This window comes from Giraffa tippelskirchi, chromosome 12 (genome assembly GCF_054371585.1).
Source record: "Giraffa tippelskirchi isolate mGirTip1 chromosome 12, T2T-mGirTip1v1.2.pri, whole genome shotgun sequence".
NCBI classification, from domain to species: domain Eukaryota; kingdom Metazoa; phylum Chordata; class Mammalia; order Artiodactyla; family Giraffidae; genus Giraffa; species Giraffa tippelskirchi.
The window spans coordinates 132,071,616-132,092,339 of record NC_137286.1 but is presented as its reverse complement, the minus strand read 5'-3'; the positions used below and the strand labels follow the sequence as shown (position 1 = coordinate 132,092,339).

At 38.2% G+C, this 20,724-nt stretch overlaps 1 protein-coding gene across 3 annotated transcripts in view; it reads right to left on the bottom strand.

Moving 5' to 3' along the window:
• Positions 1-20,724, bottom strand: part of GPC5 (glypican 5) — a 1,454,838-nt gene that overhangs the window by 1,111,255 nt on the left and 322,859 nt on the right. For all 3 annotated transcript variants that reach the window (XM_081551127.1, XM_081551124.1, XM_081551126.1), the window contains exon 4: positions 17,435-17,568. In XM_081551127.1, the coding sequence (XP_081407253.1) occupies positions 17,435-17,568 (134 nt within the window). The remainder of the gene's footprint in view (positions 1-17,434; positions 17,569-20,724) is intronic.

Genomic DNA, 20,724 nt, shown 5'->3' with positions numbered 1-20,724 from the left:
ACCTTGAATCTTACTTTCTTTACCAGTAAGATGTTTCCTGTGCTTGCTAACATTTTAACAATAAACTCCATAACTTAGGGGCCAAAAAAAGAAAAAAACATTCTGGACAATATTTTCCTCTCTCAGCACCAGAACATTAATGAACTACTTTCACTTTAATAGTCTGCCAATAATTGGGTTTCTTCCTATTTCTTTTTCTTTCTTTTTTTATTTAATGACTTAAATCAGATATTCCTGGTTAACCTCCATCCACAAATTTGTCTGCTGCTGCTGCTGCTGCCAAGTTCCGTCAGTCATGTCCAACTCTGTGTGACCCCATAGATGGCAGCCCACCAGGTTCCTCCGTCCCTGGGATTCTCCAGGCAAGAACACTGAAGTGGGTTGCCATTTCCTTCTCTAATGCATGAAAGTGAAAAGTGAAAGTGAAGTCACTCAGTCGTGTCCGACTCTTCGCGACCCCTTGGGCTGCAGCCTACCAGGCTCCTCCGTCCATGGGGTTTCCCAGACAAGAGTACTGGAGTGGGGTGCCACTGCCTTCTCCCAAATTTGTCTAACTGATAGTTAATATATGACTTGTACAAATTATTCTCACTTGCATTTTTACTTACTGTATACCTCTCAGTGCAAATATTTGTGGTTCCTGGATTCTGATAATAAAAATGGGCTTTAAGATCAGGAAATCTGTAGTTAACAAGGCTCAAAGAAAATAAATTATTTTAGTCTTCAATTTTATTCCTACTATTCTAGTAATTTTCATTTTGGAAAAAATTAATTTTGAATATCACATGTAACCCAGATATTATTGTACTTACAATATTGTATTTCTGAAAGGTGGCACAGAATATTGAATAATGTATAATCACATTTACCCAATTATGACATCTAAAATACTGTGCATATGATCAGAATCAAAGTAATACATCCTTCCATTATGATTATTCATTTATATCTTTGTTTACATTTAGCTTACATTGCAAAATGCAGGCAAAACAAATACAATAAAATATTATAAATCCTTTGGATTCACTCAGTTTGCAGGACGCCAAAGTTACAGTGTTCCATGTCTAACAAGATTCTTACCGAAGGAGAGTCAAACTAACACAGCCAAAACAGTGTCTTAAACTGTTAATCTTCAAAAGTCATCAACCAGAAAAAATCATATTATTTGGAAGAAAATTTGATCTGCAAGTCTATGAATATAGGCTTAAACAGAAAGAATCATCCCAGAACTACCTTCAAGCTTTCATCAGTTGCACCTTTAAACAAAATATTTCACATATGATTCTGGAGACCATGGTGTTTCTGGAAACGGTTGAGATAAATGTGTGTCTTGGAGTGAAGATGAGAAAAATTGAAAAAAAAGCAAAGCTTCTATTAAATGATAAACTCACTCTAGAAATATATTTCTTCTATTTTGAGCACTATTACATAAAAATTGGTAGCTTTATTAATTCTATTCAACATGCAACTGGATAAAAATAAGAATATCTCTTGGGTCTACCTACTCCCCATTTTCCCTCTTATCTGTATGCATGATTTGGACACTTCATATGCTGATGATGGATTTAAACTGATAGAATATTGTTTGCAATGCAAAACCAAGAGAAAGAGTTCAGTACTCCTGCTGTAGATGGAGCACTCATAAGACTTCTAAGGACAACTAATTTTGCTACTTTAGTTAAAGAAAGAAGCCTCACATTATCCTGATGTATGTCCCATAGATTCTGCTAAAAATTCTGAAATATCTTTTACGCACTCCTAGAAAAATCATCAATTTAAATATGACACAAATTTAAATCCTCCTCACCTCTTAAAAAATCTGAGTAAAAAAATGGGAGCTGAATTAGGGGTTCTTTTTAACTCCAGATGTTCACAGACTTTCCAAAGGAAAATGGATAAAATAGTCACCTTTTGTGGAAAGGAAGGAAGTTGCTTTCAGGTATATTAGATAAGGAAAATTTCATTGACTATTTGGTTTTCTTGGTGGGGGAATAATTTGAGCCACATAAATGAGATAATCCTCCAGTCATTATTATAAAACACTATCCAAAAGCTTCTAAGCTCATCAGGCAAAGCTGTTATTTGCTGGGAAATAGAAGGTTTTTGGAGAACCAGTTAGAAAAGTGTCCAACTTAAAGGTCATTTTTCCTGTAGCTGAGAAATATATTTTATTATTCTTTTTGTAGTGAGAAATTTGGGGAGATTTATTTCTACTCACATTAACTTAAATTTGACAGTCTCAGTATTACAGATGTCACAGATTAACTTGAGGCCTAAAGCACCATGGACTATGGATGTAAATAACTTGAAGAATTTAGAATAAATCTCATGTTCCCTGATATAAGCCTATCCTTGTCTAAGCAAGCAAGCTATGAGAGTTCTAACTACAGACACTGATGACCACATAAGTTTGCTTCCTGTAATTTGCAATAATTGTCACCATCAAAACAAAAAGCGAGCAGTATCCATTGGACACCAAACATCTAAGACCATCACAATTTCAATTTCTAGTTTATAGCAAGCAACTGGAGCCATCTCTCCTTTCAGCACAAATACTGTTGACAGTTACGCATCCTATAGTTTGGATATAGTTTCAGATATTTCATGAAATGGTCATTAATTTATCCATGAACATCTAAAATGTAGAGCAAACCCAGTTTGAAGTCGTTATTTTTAATACTCAGCTTAAGTGGAGCAATTTGCTTTTCAGTGCAGCAAAATTTTATGTGTATTTATTTATGAACTTTCTTGTTCTGAGAGATTTTATCAGGTTCTCAGTGGGATACATGACCCACAAAAGGTTAAGCACCACTAGCCTAAACTTTTGCCACATGTTTGCCCTGCCTTCTGGCATTCCTTCTTCCTGTGTGCCTGGGTTTTGACCCCAGGGGTCCTGCTCTCCATTACTCACACGGGGCTTGACGTTGGCCTGCCTTGTGCTCCTGTTTTTTCAGCCCTGCTCTGGCCTCTCGCCCCTCATCCAAAGGCATGCCTTGACCTGCCCTGCTCTGGGGGCCCTCGCTGCCACTACTCACTAAGCACTGTTTCAAATTAAACAGCAATGTTCTCATAGAAGGGAACATGACCTTTATTTTAGTAAATTAAACTTGCGGGTAATAAATATCCATGGCACCTCAAAGAAGCACTAACTTCCTTTTAGGAAATAGATTGGAAATTGTTTTCTCCAGTCCTACAAATGTTAATAATTTTTTTCTCAAAGAGCTGACTTTTTCCTGAACTGTGGATACTTTCATCCGCTATGTGTATATACAATACATTAAGCTCAGTGTGTCAATACTGACTTACTCATATAAACTAATACATGTATCCAAACACACATCAAGAATTTTAAAAATTAATTGTGCTTTCACTAACAAAGTATTTGACAATGTAGCTATAAATTCATGTATTTTAAGCTAACTGATCCTATTTAATAAAGCTAACTGAGCCTTCTGAGCTGTCTTGGCAATCATACTAAATATAATAGAGTGTTCTTCATTCAGTATATTTTTTAAATTTTTCCTATTATAAGTTACTTATTTTCAACCATATCACTGTGTTCTTTTGAGATGTACAGGGATAAATTGATTTGCTTTCCTAGACAGATCCATCCTGAATAAGAATGATGCCCTGACTCATTTCTCTCCTTAAACTGCAATTTCAAATGTCCTTTTTACTTCTCATCCTCAACAAATAAAATTGTCTAATGTTCCAAGTGGTAAAATCCTCACTCAAATTGAGATTTAATAATCGCATTAGAATGGAACTTCCTGTTGATACAATATCTCAATTCAGTTCTGAAGAGAAAATTAAGAGAAATAAAAACCCATAAAACAATTTAAATAACATTTTGTTTCCAACATTAAAAATCAAGGATATCTAAAATTTCTCCTTTCCCCACCTTTAGATCAAAATCACCTATGACATTAAAAATATTTTACATTTACTAAGATCTAACACAGTCTCTATTATCCCTGATACACACTTATGCATGCAACCCATCCCCTTAATTGGCATATTCTTAAATGAGAAGCTTGGCTAATTGGAATGCTTGCTGTAGAACAGATGGGGCACTGGTGTTGAGACTCTGCCTTAATTTACTGTCCTGGGGTTTTCCTAATTACCCACTTAATTGGCACAGCCACACCGCTTTGAAATAATAATGTACAGCTAATTATCACCGATTTAAGCTTGCTAATAGCTTATTCTTACCAGCTAACTTCAAGAAATCAAGCAGAGAGCAGGAACTGCCACAGCAAAAGCACTCTGCCCGGGCTGGTTTAGATAGTTATATGAGTGTGATGTTCTTTACAGCTGTGTTGACTTGGTTTCTGCCCAAGGGAAGCTAAATAGTGATGCTTTGCTAGATGTTTAAAGGAATAGTAGCTTTTCCATACCTTTGTCAACTTTCAGAGACCTCCAGAACTGGTATGCATCAATCATTCCAAGTCTCCAGTTAGCTCATTACTTGCACACTACATACATGGGAAAAATTGGGTAGCCCAAATAAGTATTGGGTTGGCCAAAAAGTTCGTTCAGGTTTGGAAACACCCAAATGAATTTTTGACCAACAAAATGCATCTCCAAAACGTGACAAAAAAAAATTAATGATAAACTATAGTTCAGCTCCTCTTTTTCCAGACTCCATCAATAAGCTTAGCACAACCCTTAGATCTAGAGACAAACTTTAATAAGTAAATTTCCTTCTTCAAATGTTATAAAAAGAACAAGAAGGCAGTGCTTTTAACAGAATGGTTCTGTAGGAATTCAGAGGAAGAAGAGGAAGGAAAAAAAACAAAGAAAGAAGTTAGGAACTTAGGAATATAGAGAGAAATATCAATATTTAGGATAGGTGATGACACTTCTGCCTTTGTTGTTGTTGTTTTTCACTTACTAAGTCATATCCAACTAGTTGTGACCCCATGGACTACAGCACTCCAGGCTTCCCAGTCCTTCACTATTTCCCTTAGTTTGCTCAAACTCATGTCCATTGAGTCAGTGATGCCATTCAATCATTTTATTCTCTGCTGTCCTCTTCTCCTCCTGCCTTCAATCTTTCCCAGCATCAGGGTCTTTTCAAATGAGTCAGTTCTTCGCATCACGTGGCCAAGGTATTGGAGCTTCAGCTTGAGCATCAGTCCTTTCAATGAACACTCTGGATTGATTTCCTTTAGGATTGACTGGTTTCATCTTCTTGCTGTCCAAGGGACTCTCAAGAGTCTTCTTCAACAACACAGTTTGAAAGCATCAATTCTTTGGTGCTCAACCTTCTTTATGGTCCAACCCTGTACATGACTATTGGAAAAGACATAGCTTGACTATATGGACTTTTGTCAGCAAACTGATGTCTCGGCTTTTGAATATGCTGTCTACTTTAGTCATACCTTTTCTCCCAAGGAGCAAACGCCTTTTAATTTTGTGACTGCAGTCACCATCCACAGTGATTTTGGAGCCCAAGAAAATAAAGTCTGTTACTTCTGCCTTAGTTCACACTTATTCTGCATTTTGGCCATTCTGCCATTGCAGAAAATGAAGAGAAACTAAAGAGCCTCTTGATGAAGGTGAAAGAAGAGAATGAAATACCTGGCTTAAAATTCAACATTCAAAAAAAGAAAATTATGGCATCTGATTCCATCACTTCATAGCAAAAAGATGGGGAAAAATGGAAACAATGATAGACTTTATTTTCTTGGGCTCTGAGATCACTGCAGATGGTAACTGCAGCCATGAAATTAAAAGATGCTTGCTCCTTGGAAGAAAAGCTATGACCAACCTAGACAGCATATTCAAAACCAGAGACATTACTTTGCCGACAAAGGTCCATATAGTCAAAGCTGTAGTTTTTATAGTAGTCATGTATGGACGTGAGAGTTGGACTATAGAGAAGTCTGAGTGCCAAAGAATTGATGTTTTTGAACTGTGCTGTTGGAGAAGACTCCTAAGAGCCCCTTGGACTGCAAGGAGATCCAACCAGTAATCCTAAAGGAAATCAACTCTGAATATTCATTGGAAGGACTGATGCTCAAGCTGAAGCTCCAATACTTTGGCCACCTGATGATAAGAGCTGACTCATTGAAAAAGACCCTCATGCTGGGAAAGATTGAAGGCAGGAGGAGAAGGGGACGACAGAGGATGAGATAGGTGGATGGCATCACAGACTCAGTGGACATGAGTTTGAGCAAACTCTGGGAGATAATGAAGAACATAGAAACCTGGTGTGCTGCAGTCCATGGAGTCACAAAGAGTTGTACACAGATGAGTGACTGAACAACAACATTCCACATTTATTCTAGGAACTTTTTCAGAATTGTCTAGGTCAGACCTCCTAGAAGCAGCATCTGAGACAGGGATGTGGATGCAGACTTACTGATGGACTGCTCTTAAGAGAGAGGCAAAAGCAGTTAGGCAGTGATGTCAATTCAGCTACAGCCAGATCCCACAAGGAGAGCTGCAGCATGAATTTCATCACATATTTGTTCCCACCACCTTGAGCAAAAGCTAGCCTTGTATCTCCCTGTGTAGGTTAGTCATTGCCTGCAAGCTGTCACCAAGGGGGTGAGGTAGGTGGGAGTTTACTTCCCTCATCTAGGTGGGTGATGTGGTATGACAGCCACTCTTCAGGATGATCCCCAGCAATTTTTCCTTCCTGCCTCTGTGTAGTCCCCTTCCACACTGATAGAACTGACCTGTAGAACCTTTAGAATATTGCAAAAATGACCATGTGGGACTAGGAGGCCGGATCATAAAAGACTCAGCAGCTTCTGCCTTACTTTCTCTTAGATTGCTTGCACTGAGGGAAACCAGACACAACTTGGTGAGGAAACTGAAGCAGTTCTGTGCAGAAGTCATTGTGACAAAAAACCAAGTCCTTGGGCTTCCCTGGTGACTCAGTGGTAAAGAATTTGCCTGCCAATGCAGAAGACACAGGTTTGATCCTTGATCCAGGATGATTCCACATGCTTCAAAATAACTAAGTCCGTGTAGCACCACTATTGAGCCCATGGCTCTAGATCCTGTGCTCCTCAACAAGAGAAGTCACTGCAATGAGAAGCCCTTGCACCACCAGAGAGTAGGCTCCCCATAGCTAGAGAAAAGCCTGTTCAGCAATGAAGACTCAGCACAGCTTAAAATAAATAAATACATTAAAAAAAAAAAAAAATGAAGCCTCCTGCCCACAGCCATGTGAGTGAGCTCTCTTGGGAGATAATCACTCCAGTCCCACTCAAGCCTTCAGATTGACTGCAGCCCCAGCTGACTTCTTTTTTTTTTTTTTTATTAAATTAGTTTATTTATCTATTTTTTAACTTTACAATATTTTATTGGTTTTTCCATACATTGGCATGAATCCACCATGGATGTACATGTGTTCCCCCTTCCAGAACACCCCTCCCACCTCCCTCCCCATCCCATCCCTCTGGGTCATCCTGGTGCACCAGCCCCAAGCACCCTGTATCATGCATTGAACCTGGACTGGTGATTTGTTTCACATATGATAATTTACATGCTTCAATGGCATTCTCTCATATCATAGAAGCAGCCTAGATGCCCATCAGCAGACGAATGGATAAGGAAGCTGTGATACATATATGCAATGGAATATTACCCAGCTGACTTCTTGACAGCAATCTCCAGAGACCCTGAGCCAAAATCCCAGTTAAGCAGCTCCCAAATTGTTGACTCACAGAAAGTTACATAATAAATGCTTATGTTGCTTTAATCCACTAAGTTTGGAATGATTTGTTAGGTAGCAATACATAACCAATACAGAAGGCTCCTATGTGTTGAGGGCAATGCCCCAGATAATAAGGCAGCTGTGCATTATCAGCAACCAGGACACAGTGGTGAGGAAGCAGGTAAAATGACCAGGGAAAGGGATGCGAGCAGGGCATCAGCAACATTCACGGCCTTAGTTACCTTTCACATTAGATGTTTCCATCAAACCCTTCATGCTACTTAATGAAGTACCATGTCATAAACGTAATCATGGCTTGAACATTTACAGTTTTAAAAATGTAGTTGGCAACAACTTTAAGTTCTAGACCTAGTGAAAACATTCTTGAAAAATGAAGGTAGGTTCAAACAACAGCTGAGAGAATTCATCACTAGTAATAAGCAATGAGAGATGAGTACTCAGGCTAAAGCAAAATAATTCTGGATAAACCCATGGAACTAAAAAAAAAAAAAGCACCAGAAAGAATATGTGAGTAATTACAGGTAAATATTGACTACTTAGGGCTTCTCTGGTAGCTCAGAGGGTAAAGAATCTGCCTGTAATGCAGGAGACCCCAGTTCAATTCCTGGGTTGGGAAGATCCCCTAGAGAAGGGAACAGCTGTCCACTCCAGTATTCTGGCCTGGAGAATCTCCATGGACAGAGCCAGTGGGCTACAGTCCATGTGTTCACAAAGTCAGACATGACTGAGTGACTAAGCACAGCACAGCACTGACTACTCAAAGACAAAATAACAAAAGGTCTTGGTGGTTGTTAAAATGTTGGTAGAAATAAGATTTGTTGACAAAAATAGCACAAATCTGAGTAAGAGAGGGTTAGTCACTCAGTCGTGCCTGACTCTTTGTGACCCCATTGACTGCAGCCAACCAGGATCCTCTATCCATGAGATTTTCCAGGCAAGGATCCTGGAGTAGGTTGCCATTTCCTTCTCCAGGGGATCTTCCCAACCCAGGGATCAAACCCGGGTCTCCTGCACTGCAGGCAGATTCTTTACCGACTGAGCTACAAATGAAGCCACAGTAAGAGGGTAATGGAGTGAAACTGCTCTGAGCTGCTTATATTGTTCAACGAAGTGGTAAAACTTTTCATTTAAAGTAGATGGTAAAAATTAAAAGTGCATACTGTGATCTCTATGACAACCATTAAAAGAAGAATAAAAACACAAATCTAAACAGCTATGAAGACAAAAAATAATAGATACCAACTAAACTCAAAAGAAAACAAGAGAAACCAACACAATATTGTAAAGCAATTATCCTCCAATTAAAAATAAATGAATTTTTAAAGAGAGAAAATAACCAAGACAAGAAGGTACATGTTTAAGAAAAAAAAGAAGGAAAGAAAGAAGGAATAAAGAAAAACACAGTATAAAGGGAAAACAGATAAAAAGATGGTAGCCTTAAACCCAACTATTACTTCAGTATATTACATGTCACTGTAAAACACTATAGAACCAACCTAATATTGAGTCATTTATGTCAAGGACAAAACAGAGATGGTCAACACAGATGTATAAAGGAAACTTAACCTAACCTTACAGGAATTGACAGCTCTTTTCATGAATTGGCAGAGGACACCAGCCAATCCCCCAAACACCAAGTCTTTTCATGCCATCTCTGAACTTCCTGCTCCCCTAATTCAGTTACCCTAATCCAAATAAGAAAGAAGACCAGTAGGCAACCAATTAGCTGAAAAAAACAAATAATCTCCATATTTATCCATAAAATCCTCTAGTCTGTTAGCAACTCAGAACTCACTGCTCCCATAGCCTTGAGTTTCCAGTTTTGCAGGATGCAATTTTTGTAATAAACTCATCTTTCTGTCTTTTTTTCTTAATTCAGTACAGAGCTTGGTTTTTGACACCATGGACTAAATGTGTTTCGTCGCTTCAGTCACGGCCAACTCTGTGCAACCCCATGGACTGTAGCCAGCCAGGCTCCTCTGTCCATAGGTTTCTCCAGGCAAGAATACTGAAGTGGGTTGCCATGCCCTTCTCCAGGGGATCTTCCCCACTCAATCACTCACGGATGATTGAACCCGTGTCTCCTACATCTCCTGCACTGGCAGTCAGGTTCCTTACAACTAGCACCGCCTGGGAAGCCCAAGGGCACCAGGGCCAATCTGCAAACCTGAGGCCTGATGGCAGCCTGTCACCTGGGGGCAGAGGATGCTGAGAACTTGCCTGTAGGAGGCTGGAGAGCCATAGGGTCAAGATCTCATAGGGCCTATCAAGCCTTGGCCAAACATCCCACTTAAAAAACAAAAACTTAATCATTGTTTAGTAAATCCTCTTGGCTACCTCACCTCAAAGACATCAAATTAGTTATGTCAAAAATGGTTATATAAATATAACCTCAAAAGAATTGTTTGAATAATGGAAAATATATAAATTAAACTCTTACTCTGCCACAAAGACCTCAAAATATACATGTTTTAAGTTGTGTGCCATAAATCTACCATAATTTTAAACAACAGAATTTTTTTTACAAAATATGCCAATAAAGAAACTAAACCTAAATTATGACAATGTAATTTTAAAAGACTATGACTTATTTAGGGCTTCTTTTGTGGCTCAGCAGTTAAGAATATGTCTGCAGTGCATATCCCTGGGTTGGGAAGACCCCCTGGAGGAGGGCATGCCAACTGCTCCAGGATTCTTGCCTGTAGATTTCCAAGGACAGAGGAGCCTGGTGGGCTACAGTCGATGGGGTCGCAAAGAATCAGACACGACTGAAGTGACTTAGCAGCAACAGCAGCATGACTTCTTTACACATAAAAACAGTTTTAAAGTTTTAGTAAATAAAATAGTGCTTATTTTCACTTACATGGTAAGACAGTGTCAAAGACACTGCTGCATTTTATAAACTTTATCAGATATAAGCAAGTTTCCCAGGGATACCTCCTAAGAAGGTGGACTCTACTGTATATGAGTTTCACCAGGTACAGCAAGCCTCTTGCCAGAATGGCTGTACCAGGGCATCATGTGATGATCCACAGAGACAACCCAGTCCCATGAACAGACTGACCATTAGAAATGGAATAAAAAAAGTAGCCATATACAGCATTATAAACATATCTTTGAATCGATCTTTGTATTCAATATAACTTTCATCAAAACTCAAGATTAGAAAATATATTTGAAAAAATAAATTCCACAAACATCTAAGAAAATTTTGTAAAAGAGTAAATAGAGCTCACAAGATTAACAAAATCTTTAAGAGCAAAAAAATAGAAAATAAAAACAGGAAACAGCAATTTCATAGAGAGCTTAAAATAGGTCAGCGTATCTATCTTTGGGAACTTTGAATGAGTATGAATCTTTTTTAAAAATTAGCAAGAAAAGTTAAATGATAGATTGTTTTACAGCATTCCTTGAAATCTGCCTCAGAATCGAAAACTTAAGTTGGAACTTTACATCATATATGGCATATATCGGAGAAGGCAATGGCACCCCACTCCAATACTCTTGCCTGGAAAATCCCATTGACGGAGGAGTCGCTAAGAGTTGGACACGACTGAGCAACTTCACTTTCACTTTTCCCTTTCATGCACTGGAGAAGGAAATGGCAACCCACTCCAATATTCTTGCCTGGAGAATCCCAGGGACCGCGGAGCCTGGTGGGCTGCCGTCTATGGGGTCGCACAGAGTTGGACACGACTGAAGCAACTTAGCAGCAGTAGCAGCATGGTATATATAAAGATGCAGTCTCTGCATATATTAATGTGAGAAGCAAAACTATAGTGCTAGTATGAAAACATAATATATATTTTTCAATTGATGCAGGAAAGACATTTTTATACAAGAAAACATATTTTATAAACTTAAGAATTTTTAACAAAGATCACCTTAGACTAAATTACCCATAAACTCTTTTTTTACATTCAACTGAAATATCATCTTAGATAGAACATGTTTTCACAGTTTAAAACTAATAAACAATATACAGAACATGAAAAGAAACTCCTACAAATGGATAAATTAAATTTTCAAAGGAATCTTGTAGGAAATTGAACAAACAGAATAAAAGGAAATTCAGAGAAGACAGAAAAACAGAATTGTAGGAAATGATTAAAATTTTAAAACTATATTAGTTTGTATTAGTTAACTTATATAATTAAACTTTATTTGTTAACATATGAGCAATAAGAAACTAGCTCACCCATGAAATAACAGTGGGATGTGAATTAACAAAAAAAAGACTACAAGAAAAAAAAAATCCTTGGAAATTAAAGATAAAAAAATGTCACTTTATTTAACATAAAAATGGCCATCCTAACCCTCATCTCAGCCTCCACATACCTTCACTATAGTATTAGTGAGGCTGGGTTCTCCTGAGAGGATCCCTGCACAAGTCCAACCTTTAAATAGCATAAATCTTCCTTCATGTCTTCCCTTAAGGGACCTGTGGCCTTTTTGCTTCCCAGGAATACATACCAGCTCTCAGTTAACTATAATCCTAAAGGTCCAGAATGCCATTCTACTCTCTCCATCTGACTGGGGCTTACAGAGGTCAAAGGGAGTTTAAATTTTAGGCTCATATTGGGCCAAGTGAGTCCACAGAAGTTTGTCTATTTCACACTTCAGAATATGGTTTTGGAAGGCACACAGTCCCCATACTGGTTCCTCAACTCATGGAGCAAGGGCCAAAATGAAGTCCCTAAAACTACCTCTTGTACAGAAAGAGTAAAACAAAGGACTATCATATCTGTACTGGTTCTGATAACAATTCCAGTAGAGAATTGGTATAAGAGAGGATACCAATTGGTAGAGAGGAAGTGGGGGACTCCACACCAGCAAAAGTGATTTTTCCACAGCAGCAGGGTGTCTGAAAATCCACCTCAATTCTGACACTATATACTCAGAGATGGCATCAGATTCCACAAGTTAATAGTTCAGTCCTACAAGACGGTGCCCCCGACCATCACACACACATACACACACACTTCAGATGCCAGTCTCAAGTCCAGGTTCTCACCTGTACTTCTGACCACTGGCTATAAATCACATGTTGCATGACCTCCTCCCCTCTTGGATTTGATTAATTTTCTAGAGCAGCTCACAGAACTCCAAGAAATGTTTTACTTACTAGGTCAACAGTTTATTAGAAAAGTATATGGCTCCGGAACAGCCAGATGGAAGAGCTGCACGGGGTGAGGTACTGGAGGATGGAACATAACAGCTTCTTTTCACTCTCTCCTGGCAGGCCACTCACCCAGAAGTTTCAGGTATTCACCAGCCAGGATGGTCTCCAAAGCACTTCTTTGGGGTTTTACAGAGGCTTCATTACACAGCTGTGATTGATTAACTCATTGGATACTGGTAATTGAGTCAACTCCGTGACCCCTTCCCCCTCACCAGAGGTTGGAAAGTGAGACTAAAAGTTTGAACCTTCAGCAATTTCCCTGCTAGTACAGTGGCTAAGATTCTGTACTTCCACTGCAGCGGGTGTAGGTTCTATCCCTGGTCAGGGACTAAAATCCCACATGCTACTCAGCCAAAACTAAAAATAAAAAAGAGAGAGAGAGCTTTGTATTTTAAAAGTTCTAGCCTTTCTAATCACATGTTGGCTTTCCAGATAACCAGCCCCCATACTTAGGTGGGGTCTAAAAGTCACCTAATTAAGATAACAAAAAAAACTCCATTCTGCTTTCATCACTTAGGAAGATCCAAGCATTTTAGTAGTTCTATGTCACAAATGGTGTCAAAGAACAAATATATATTTTTACCTTATATCACACTATCACAATATGCTTAGGGAATTGCTCAGTTTAGGGTCATGAAGCCAGGAAAGGTGTAATAATGGTGATCCTAACACCTCACCACTGACTTCGCTTGCTCCGCCGGTCTGTGCACATGGGGTGGCCGTGGAGAATGGTTGGATTATCATAACCAGAGTCAGAGAGTGACTCCAGTTACATACTCCTTTGCATGTGTTGTGTGCTAGAGCAAATCAAAACATGTCCTGCCACCTGCTATCCAGCTAATGATTTGACAAATGCTCTTCTCTCCTTACCAATTAGTAAGGACAATTAGAACCATTTCACTTTCAGCTGGCAAGAACAGTCACTGTTAGACCTCAAGGCAATTCTCCCACTCCATGACAGACAAGAGCCACAATCATCTAGACATCCTACAGGACACCAAGCTGATAATCAAATATTGATCACATTATCCTAGATAACTTAGTAGACAAGTGAATGACTCTGATGGGGAAAATATTGACATTTTGAGTGCTTGACAATTCAGCAGGGTTTCTAAATGTCTAGTAGTCTAAATCTAATTGGGATATTCTTCTAATTTAAAAGGCAAATCTCTGCACAGATAACCTAGAGCACAGGAAGAAGCACAGAAATTTTGGATCCCTTTGCATGTTAGAGAAAGCATATTACACACATATTACAACATAGCATGCTGCTATAACGCATTTATAAAATATCACTAAGCTGCTCAGATGTTCAGTCCAGATGACCTAGTTCATCTATTCAATGGTAACCAAAGTACTGGTGGCAAATAAACATGTTCTGCAGAGACTTCTGAAAGCCCCATTAGAAGAATCAAAGTATAGACATCAAGAGTTTTGGAGTAAAGTCATTTTTTCTTTTATTGAAGACTATTTTTGGTTAGTTGGTTGACTGGTCGGTTGGTGGATCTGTCTCTCAGTATGTTGGTCAACTGGTTGGTTTACAACTGGACTCTGACAGAAACTGCACATTTGACCATAAGCCAGCAAGTGACTCTGCGACCTGAGATGCCCATGAGGAGCTAAGTGCTATCTGATCTCCCAGGCTATAAGATCAGGCTTGTATTGAAGCAATATAACATCAAGGGGAAGTGATCTACTGGAAATCAAGCTCAAGGAGATGGAAAAAGCACAAGATGCTTGGAAGGTAGCCCAGACTCACTAAGCACCTATTCTTATGCTGCCCTACCTACTTCAATCAAAATTTATGACCTCATGGGGAAAGATCAGTTGAGAAAGGTAAATAAAATTCAGGTGTGAAAGGAAAATCAAAATGGTATTTCCAAGAGAGCTTTCTAAAATGGAACCAGGAGTCTCATGAGGAAGTGTGATGTATGCATATTTCAGCCTGGATGGAATCTGACCTTTGACCACATATTGTCTTAATACAGGCACCCAAAATACCTGCCCAATGATACTCATCTCATCCTTACCCCAAATAACTTGTGACAGACTATCCACTTATTGAACCCTAAAATAAAATAGAATTGAATCCTGAAATAGCCCTTAAGGATAAATATTTCCTTTTTTTCATCAGCATCAATCATAATTATTTCCAGACAACTTTAACAACCTTGGTGGCTTTTGTCTTTATAAGCCCCTGACTCTTTGCCCACCTTCAATAGTTTCATCCGAATCTGTGTCTCTGGAATTGCAATTCCTGAGAGCAAAATAAACTCTTCTTATTTGCAGGCTTCTGCATTGTTTGGTTAAAAAAGTCTACCTTACGATAAGAAAGGATAAATAAAATTCAGGTCTAGTTAATGGATGCTGCTCTCTGCTAAGTTACTGCAGCTGTGTCGGACTCCTTGCAACCCAATGAACTGTAGCCCGCCAAGCTCCTCTGTCCACAAGAATACTGGAGTGGGTTGCCACGCCCTCCTCCAGGGGATCTTCCCAACCCAGAGATCAAACCCACTTCTCTTATGTATCTCCCATTGGCAAGTGGGTTCTTTACCACTAGTGCCACCTGGGAAGCCCCTGTTTATGGATAAGTCTGCACAGTATATAGGCCTCAAGCAGAAATATACTATCACAGCAATTAAGTTCCATTCAGGAGTGGCAATAAAAAACGTGTAAAAATCAAATGCTAAGTACTCTCAAGTGCAGGACCTCTGGTTGTTCAAGAAATTAACCTATGATGAGCTTATGCTTATTCATAGGAAATGGCTAATGGTGACTGACTGGTCAAGAGCATAGGAATAGAGAGTCTGCAAGACTGGTGACATAGAGGTCTACTCAATGACCAGGATAGATTCTTATAAAACTTTCCATTTAGATAAGCCCCCCACTGCTCCTGAGTCATTTTGTAACATTTCACCTGCATGGTCTTAGTTTGCAAGGGAAGAAACCATGTTAAGTATTGGGTTTTGTCTTGGTTTTCTAGTATCAAGGTCATTTTGGTGGTGAAACTGCCATAATCTTTAGGAACTTAAGATCTTCCTTACGTGGGTTTTACTATAAGAACCGCCATAGCCAAAGCATGTGGTGCTGGTGATTTAGCTGCTAAGTAGTGTTCAACTCTTTGCAACCCCATGGATTGTAGCCCACCGGACTCCTCTGTCCATGGGATTTCCCAGGCAAGAATACTGGAGTGGGTTGTCATTTCCCTCTCCAGGGGGTATTCTCAACCCAAGGATAGAACCTGTGTCTCCTGCTCAGCAGGTGGGTTCTTTACTAATGAGCCACCTGGAAGCCCAACCAACTCATACTGATTTCTCAAATGCAAGGAATAACTACTGATCACTATAAATGCTTAAACTGAAAAAAGAAAACTACCCCTCCAAAAAAAAATCACAGCTACTTTACATGCAAACATTGTGCTAACTGTATTGCTATTGTAGCACATAGCCAGCAATAGCTCAGTTCTTTATCCCTTGCTTATAACCCAACTGAGATGAGGATGAGGCATTTAAGAGCACTATCTCAAAAGGAAAGAAACCAATTTTACATTATAGAGAGTAAATCTATGTAAAATATTAAATTCTCCAAAAGGCATTGTTAGAAATAATTGTTTGAATTAATAAACAAATACATAATTCTGAATTTCAGTTCAATTAAAAACTACTGAGAAACTAATATTTGCCATTGTACTGGTCAACTGAATACCAAAACAAATGTTCCCTTCAGTATTAAACAGTTTTTAGTTTTATCACCAATTAAACAAACGGATACTAATGAAGGCTTTAATTTAACAAGTAAAATAATGATGGGCACAGTATAGAAATGTGAGTTACAGAAGCAAGCCACTAAATTAATGCTTATAATTTTGAGTCAACAGATAGCAATTTTCAGCATTCAAGATAAAAGGTATTGACATTATTTTCTTTTAACAGATACCTAACATTCAGTAACATTTATCACAACATTTATATGAACACTCTTTGTCTTGCATTCTGTCCAATATAGTAGTCATTAGCTACATGTAAAACTTTAACTAAAATTAATTGAAATTATGTAACATTAAAAATTCAATCCTCAGTCACACTAGCCACATTTATTTATTTATTTATTTATTTATTTTTGTGGTAAGATCACTTACACCATGAGATCTGCCCTCTTTATAAATTCTGAAGTATATAACTCAATATTGTTTACCACAAGGAGAGGGAAATAGGAGTTACTATTCAATGGGCATAGTTTCAATTAAGCAAGATGACTAAGTGTTACGGAGTGCTGTGCAACACTGTACACTGGCCACGTTTGAAGTGTGCCATGATCATATGTGTGTAAGGCAGGCCATATTGCATATTGAGGGATAAAAAAAATATCCCTCATCTTAGGTATTTTGGTCTTCCGAGTTGACAGAATAGGAGGAAGCACTGAATTTTAAAGGTAATTAATGTTGATCTTTTGTTTCTTCATTAGTGTATTTTGTTCTACTTAATTGAAAACATTCTATTCTGTTGTAAAATTAATGGCTTACTTTCTTTCTCTTTCTGGTTGTAAAACAAATGTCTTACTTTCTTCTGTTGGCAAGTGTCTCTTCACCGTTTCTTATAGAGATCTTCATTCCATGCTTCTCTTTGCTTCCATCAAAAGAACAACGGGGGCTTTGGGTGGGTGTTCTGACTGGACGGCCACAAATCTTATTTACCTTTTAAATAGAAAATATTAAAGACAGTTAGAAACCATGCTCCAGTCTTTCTGAGAATGTAATGTTTGCTAGAGTTTAAAGCAATGACATGGTCTTACTTACACCACAGTATTAACCTTTAAGACTTACAAAGTTTGCTAATTTTTAAAGTAGAGGGAATCAAATTATCTAAAATGGCAATCATAATAAATTAATGCTATACACATTTATGCAGTTTTCATGTATGCAAATATAAAATACATGAATAAAAATATATATGCAAAATAAGAGAACTGCATTAATAAACTAGGCTGCTTGTATAAATAAAACTATTTAACCAAAGTAGATATTATTTATGGTTTATATTCATATCAATGACTAATCACATACCTGTACTAAGTTTCTTAATAAAGTAATTCGCTATTGAACATGTGGTCCAGTTCTATGTGAGTTCTAAGGGTAGTTTTCTTCTTAAAATCTTTCTTAGAAAAGGCAATAAATATATGAGATTTCATTTTGTAATAGTTGTATATCTTCTTCCTCATTCTAGTTTGAATTCAAGGGAGTTATTCATGGTTTCTTTTAAAAAATTTATTTATAGAACTGAAAATTTTATTTCTTAATATTACTTATCTAATAAAGATCTTCATATAACTTATGAAATAATCACTGAAAATTAAGTAATTAATTGGACACATTATCGTGTAAAGCATCAGAAAAGATTCACAAGGTAACTTATACATTCAAAAAAGGCACAGTAGTATAGTTAAAAATACATAAAAGCATTGCCTCTGAATCGAGAGACTTTGATTCTTGTCCTAATATTTCCTTCTTAACTGCTGAGATCTTGATAACAGTGACAGACCTTTATAGAACTTGATTCTCTTATATGTAATAAGAAGACTTAGAATAAATTATTCTAAAGTTCCCTTAAAGTGTAAATTAAAAAAAAAAATTTCCATTAAAGCAGTTATGTATCACCTCATTTATTTAAACCATAATTATTTTGTTTCAGTACGTGCAAAGAACATGTATTAGATACAGGAGATAAAAGATTAGAAATTGAATTTTCCCTAAAAGAGCTGACAATTTAGAAGGAAAGAAAAAAAATCCTCCCATACATGAAAATGCATATGTACCTTAGAACAAGACCTTGCCTTACCAGGCTCCAGCCCACCCTGCCAATGCAAAAACTTCAGAAAACCCCGAAAAAAGCCCTTGCCCATGTTTGTTTTGACTCCAGTCCTCCTGCCAAAGCCACTGGGCACACATGGTCAGCATAGGGACACTTCCAGACAAGACCTTACCTTCAAGAGCAGGAGAGGTAATTATTTCACCTAAATTATAGAGAGAAACAAAAAAAGCCAAACAAAGTGAGAAGACAGAGAAATATGTTCCAAATGAAAGCACAAAATAAAAACCCAAAACAACAACAACAACAAAAAACCTCTCACAAAATGGTGACAAGTAATTTACTTAAAGAAAGCTTGAGGTAACATTCCTAAAAAAGCTCACCAAACTAAGGAGAGGGCTAGAGGAACACAGTGAGAATTTCAACAAAGCAATTGAAAATGTAAAACAAATATTATATGTAATATACAAAAATATATGTACATACACACATACACACAAAAACCTCATGGTAAGCAAAAATCTGAAATAGATCAGTTCAGTTAGGTAACTCAGTAATGTCCGACTCTTCGTGACCCCATGGACTGCAGCACGCTGGGCCTCCCTGTCCATCACCAACTCCAGGAGTTTACTCAAACTCATGTCCATTGAGTCAGTGATGCCATCCAACCATCTCATCCTCTGTCGTCCCCTTCTCCTTCCACCTTCAATCTTTCCCAGCATCAGGGTCTTTTCAAATGAGTCACTTCTTCACATCAGGTGGCCAAAAGTATTGGAGTTTCAGCTTCAGCATCAGTCCTTGCAATGAATACTCAGGACTGATTTCCTTTAGAATGGACTGGTTGGATCTCCTTGCAGTCCAAGGGACTCTCAAGAGTCTTCTCCAACACCACTGTTCAAAAGCATCAGTTCTTCAGTGCTCAGCTTTCTTTATTGTTCAACTCTCACATCCAAACATGACTACAGGAAAAAAATAGCTTTGACTAGACAGACCTTTGTTTGCAAAGTAATGTCTCTGCTTTTTAATATGTTGTCTAGGCTTGTCATAACTTTCCTTCCAAGGAGGAAGCGTCTTTTAATTTCATGGCTGCAATCACCATCTGCAGTGATTTTGGAGCCCCCCAAAATAGTCTCTCACTGTTTCACTGTTTCCACTGTTTCCCCATCTATTTCCCATGAAGTGATGGGACCAGATGCCATGATCTTAGTTTTCTGAATGTTGAGTTTTAAGCCAACTCTTTCACTCTCCTCTTTCACTTTCATCAAGAGGCTATTTAGTTCTTCTTCACTTTCTGCCATAAGGGTGATGTCATCTGCATATCTGAGGTTATTGATATTTCTCCCAGCAATCTTGATTCCAGCTTGTGATTCATCCAGCCCAGCGTTTCACATGATGTACTCTGCATATAAGTTAAATAAGCAGGGTGACAATATACAGACTTGACATACTCCTTTTCCTATCTGGAACCAGTCTGTTGTTTCATGTCCAGTCCTAACTGTTGCTTCCTGACCTGCATACAGATTTCTCAAGAGGTAGGTCAGGTTGTCTATTATTCCCATCTCTTGAAGAATTTTCCAGTTTGTTGTGATCCAGACAGTCAAAAGCTTTGGCATAGTCAATAAAGCAGAAATAGATGTTTTTTCTGGAACTCTCTTGCTTTTTCAATGATCCAACATATGTTGGCAATTTGATCTCAGGTTCCTCTGCCTTTTTAAAAACCAGCTTGAACATGTGGAGGTTCATGGTTCTCATATCGCTGAAGCCTGGCTTGGAGAATTTTGAGCATTACTTTGCTAGCGTGTGAGATGAGTGCAATTGTGTGGTAATTTGAGCATTCTTTGGCATTGCCTTTCTTTGGGATTAGAATGAAAACTGACCTTTTCCAGTCCTGTGGCTACTGCTGAGTTTTCCAAATTTGCTGGCGTATTGAGTGCAGCACTTTCACAGCATCATCGTTTAGGATTTGAAAGAGCTCAACTGGAATTCCATCACCTCCACTAGCTTTGTTCGTAGTGATGCTTCCTAAGGCCCACTTGACTTCAGAT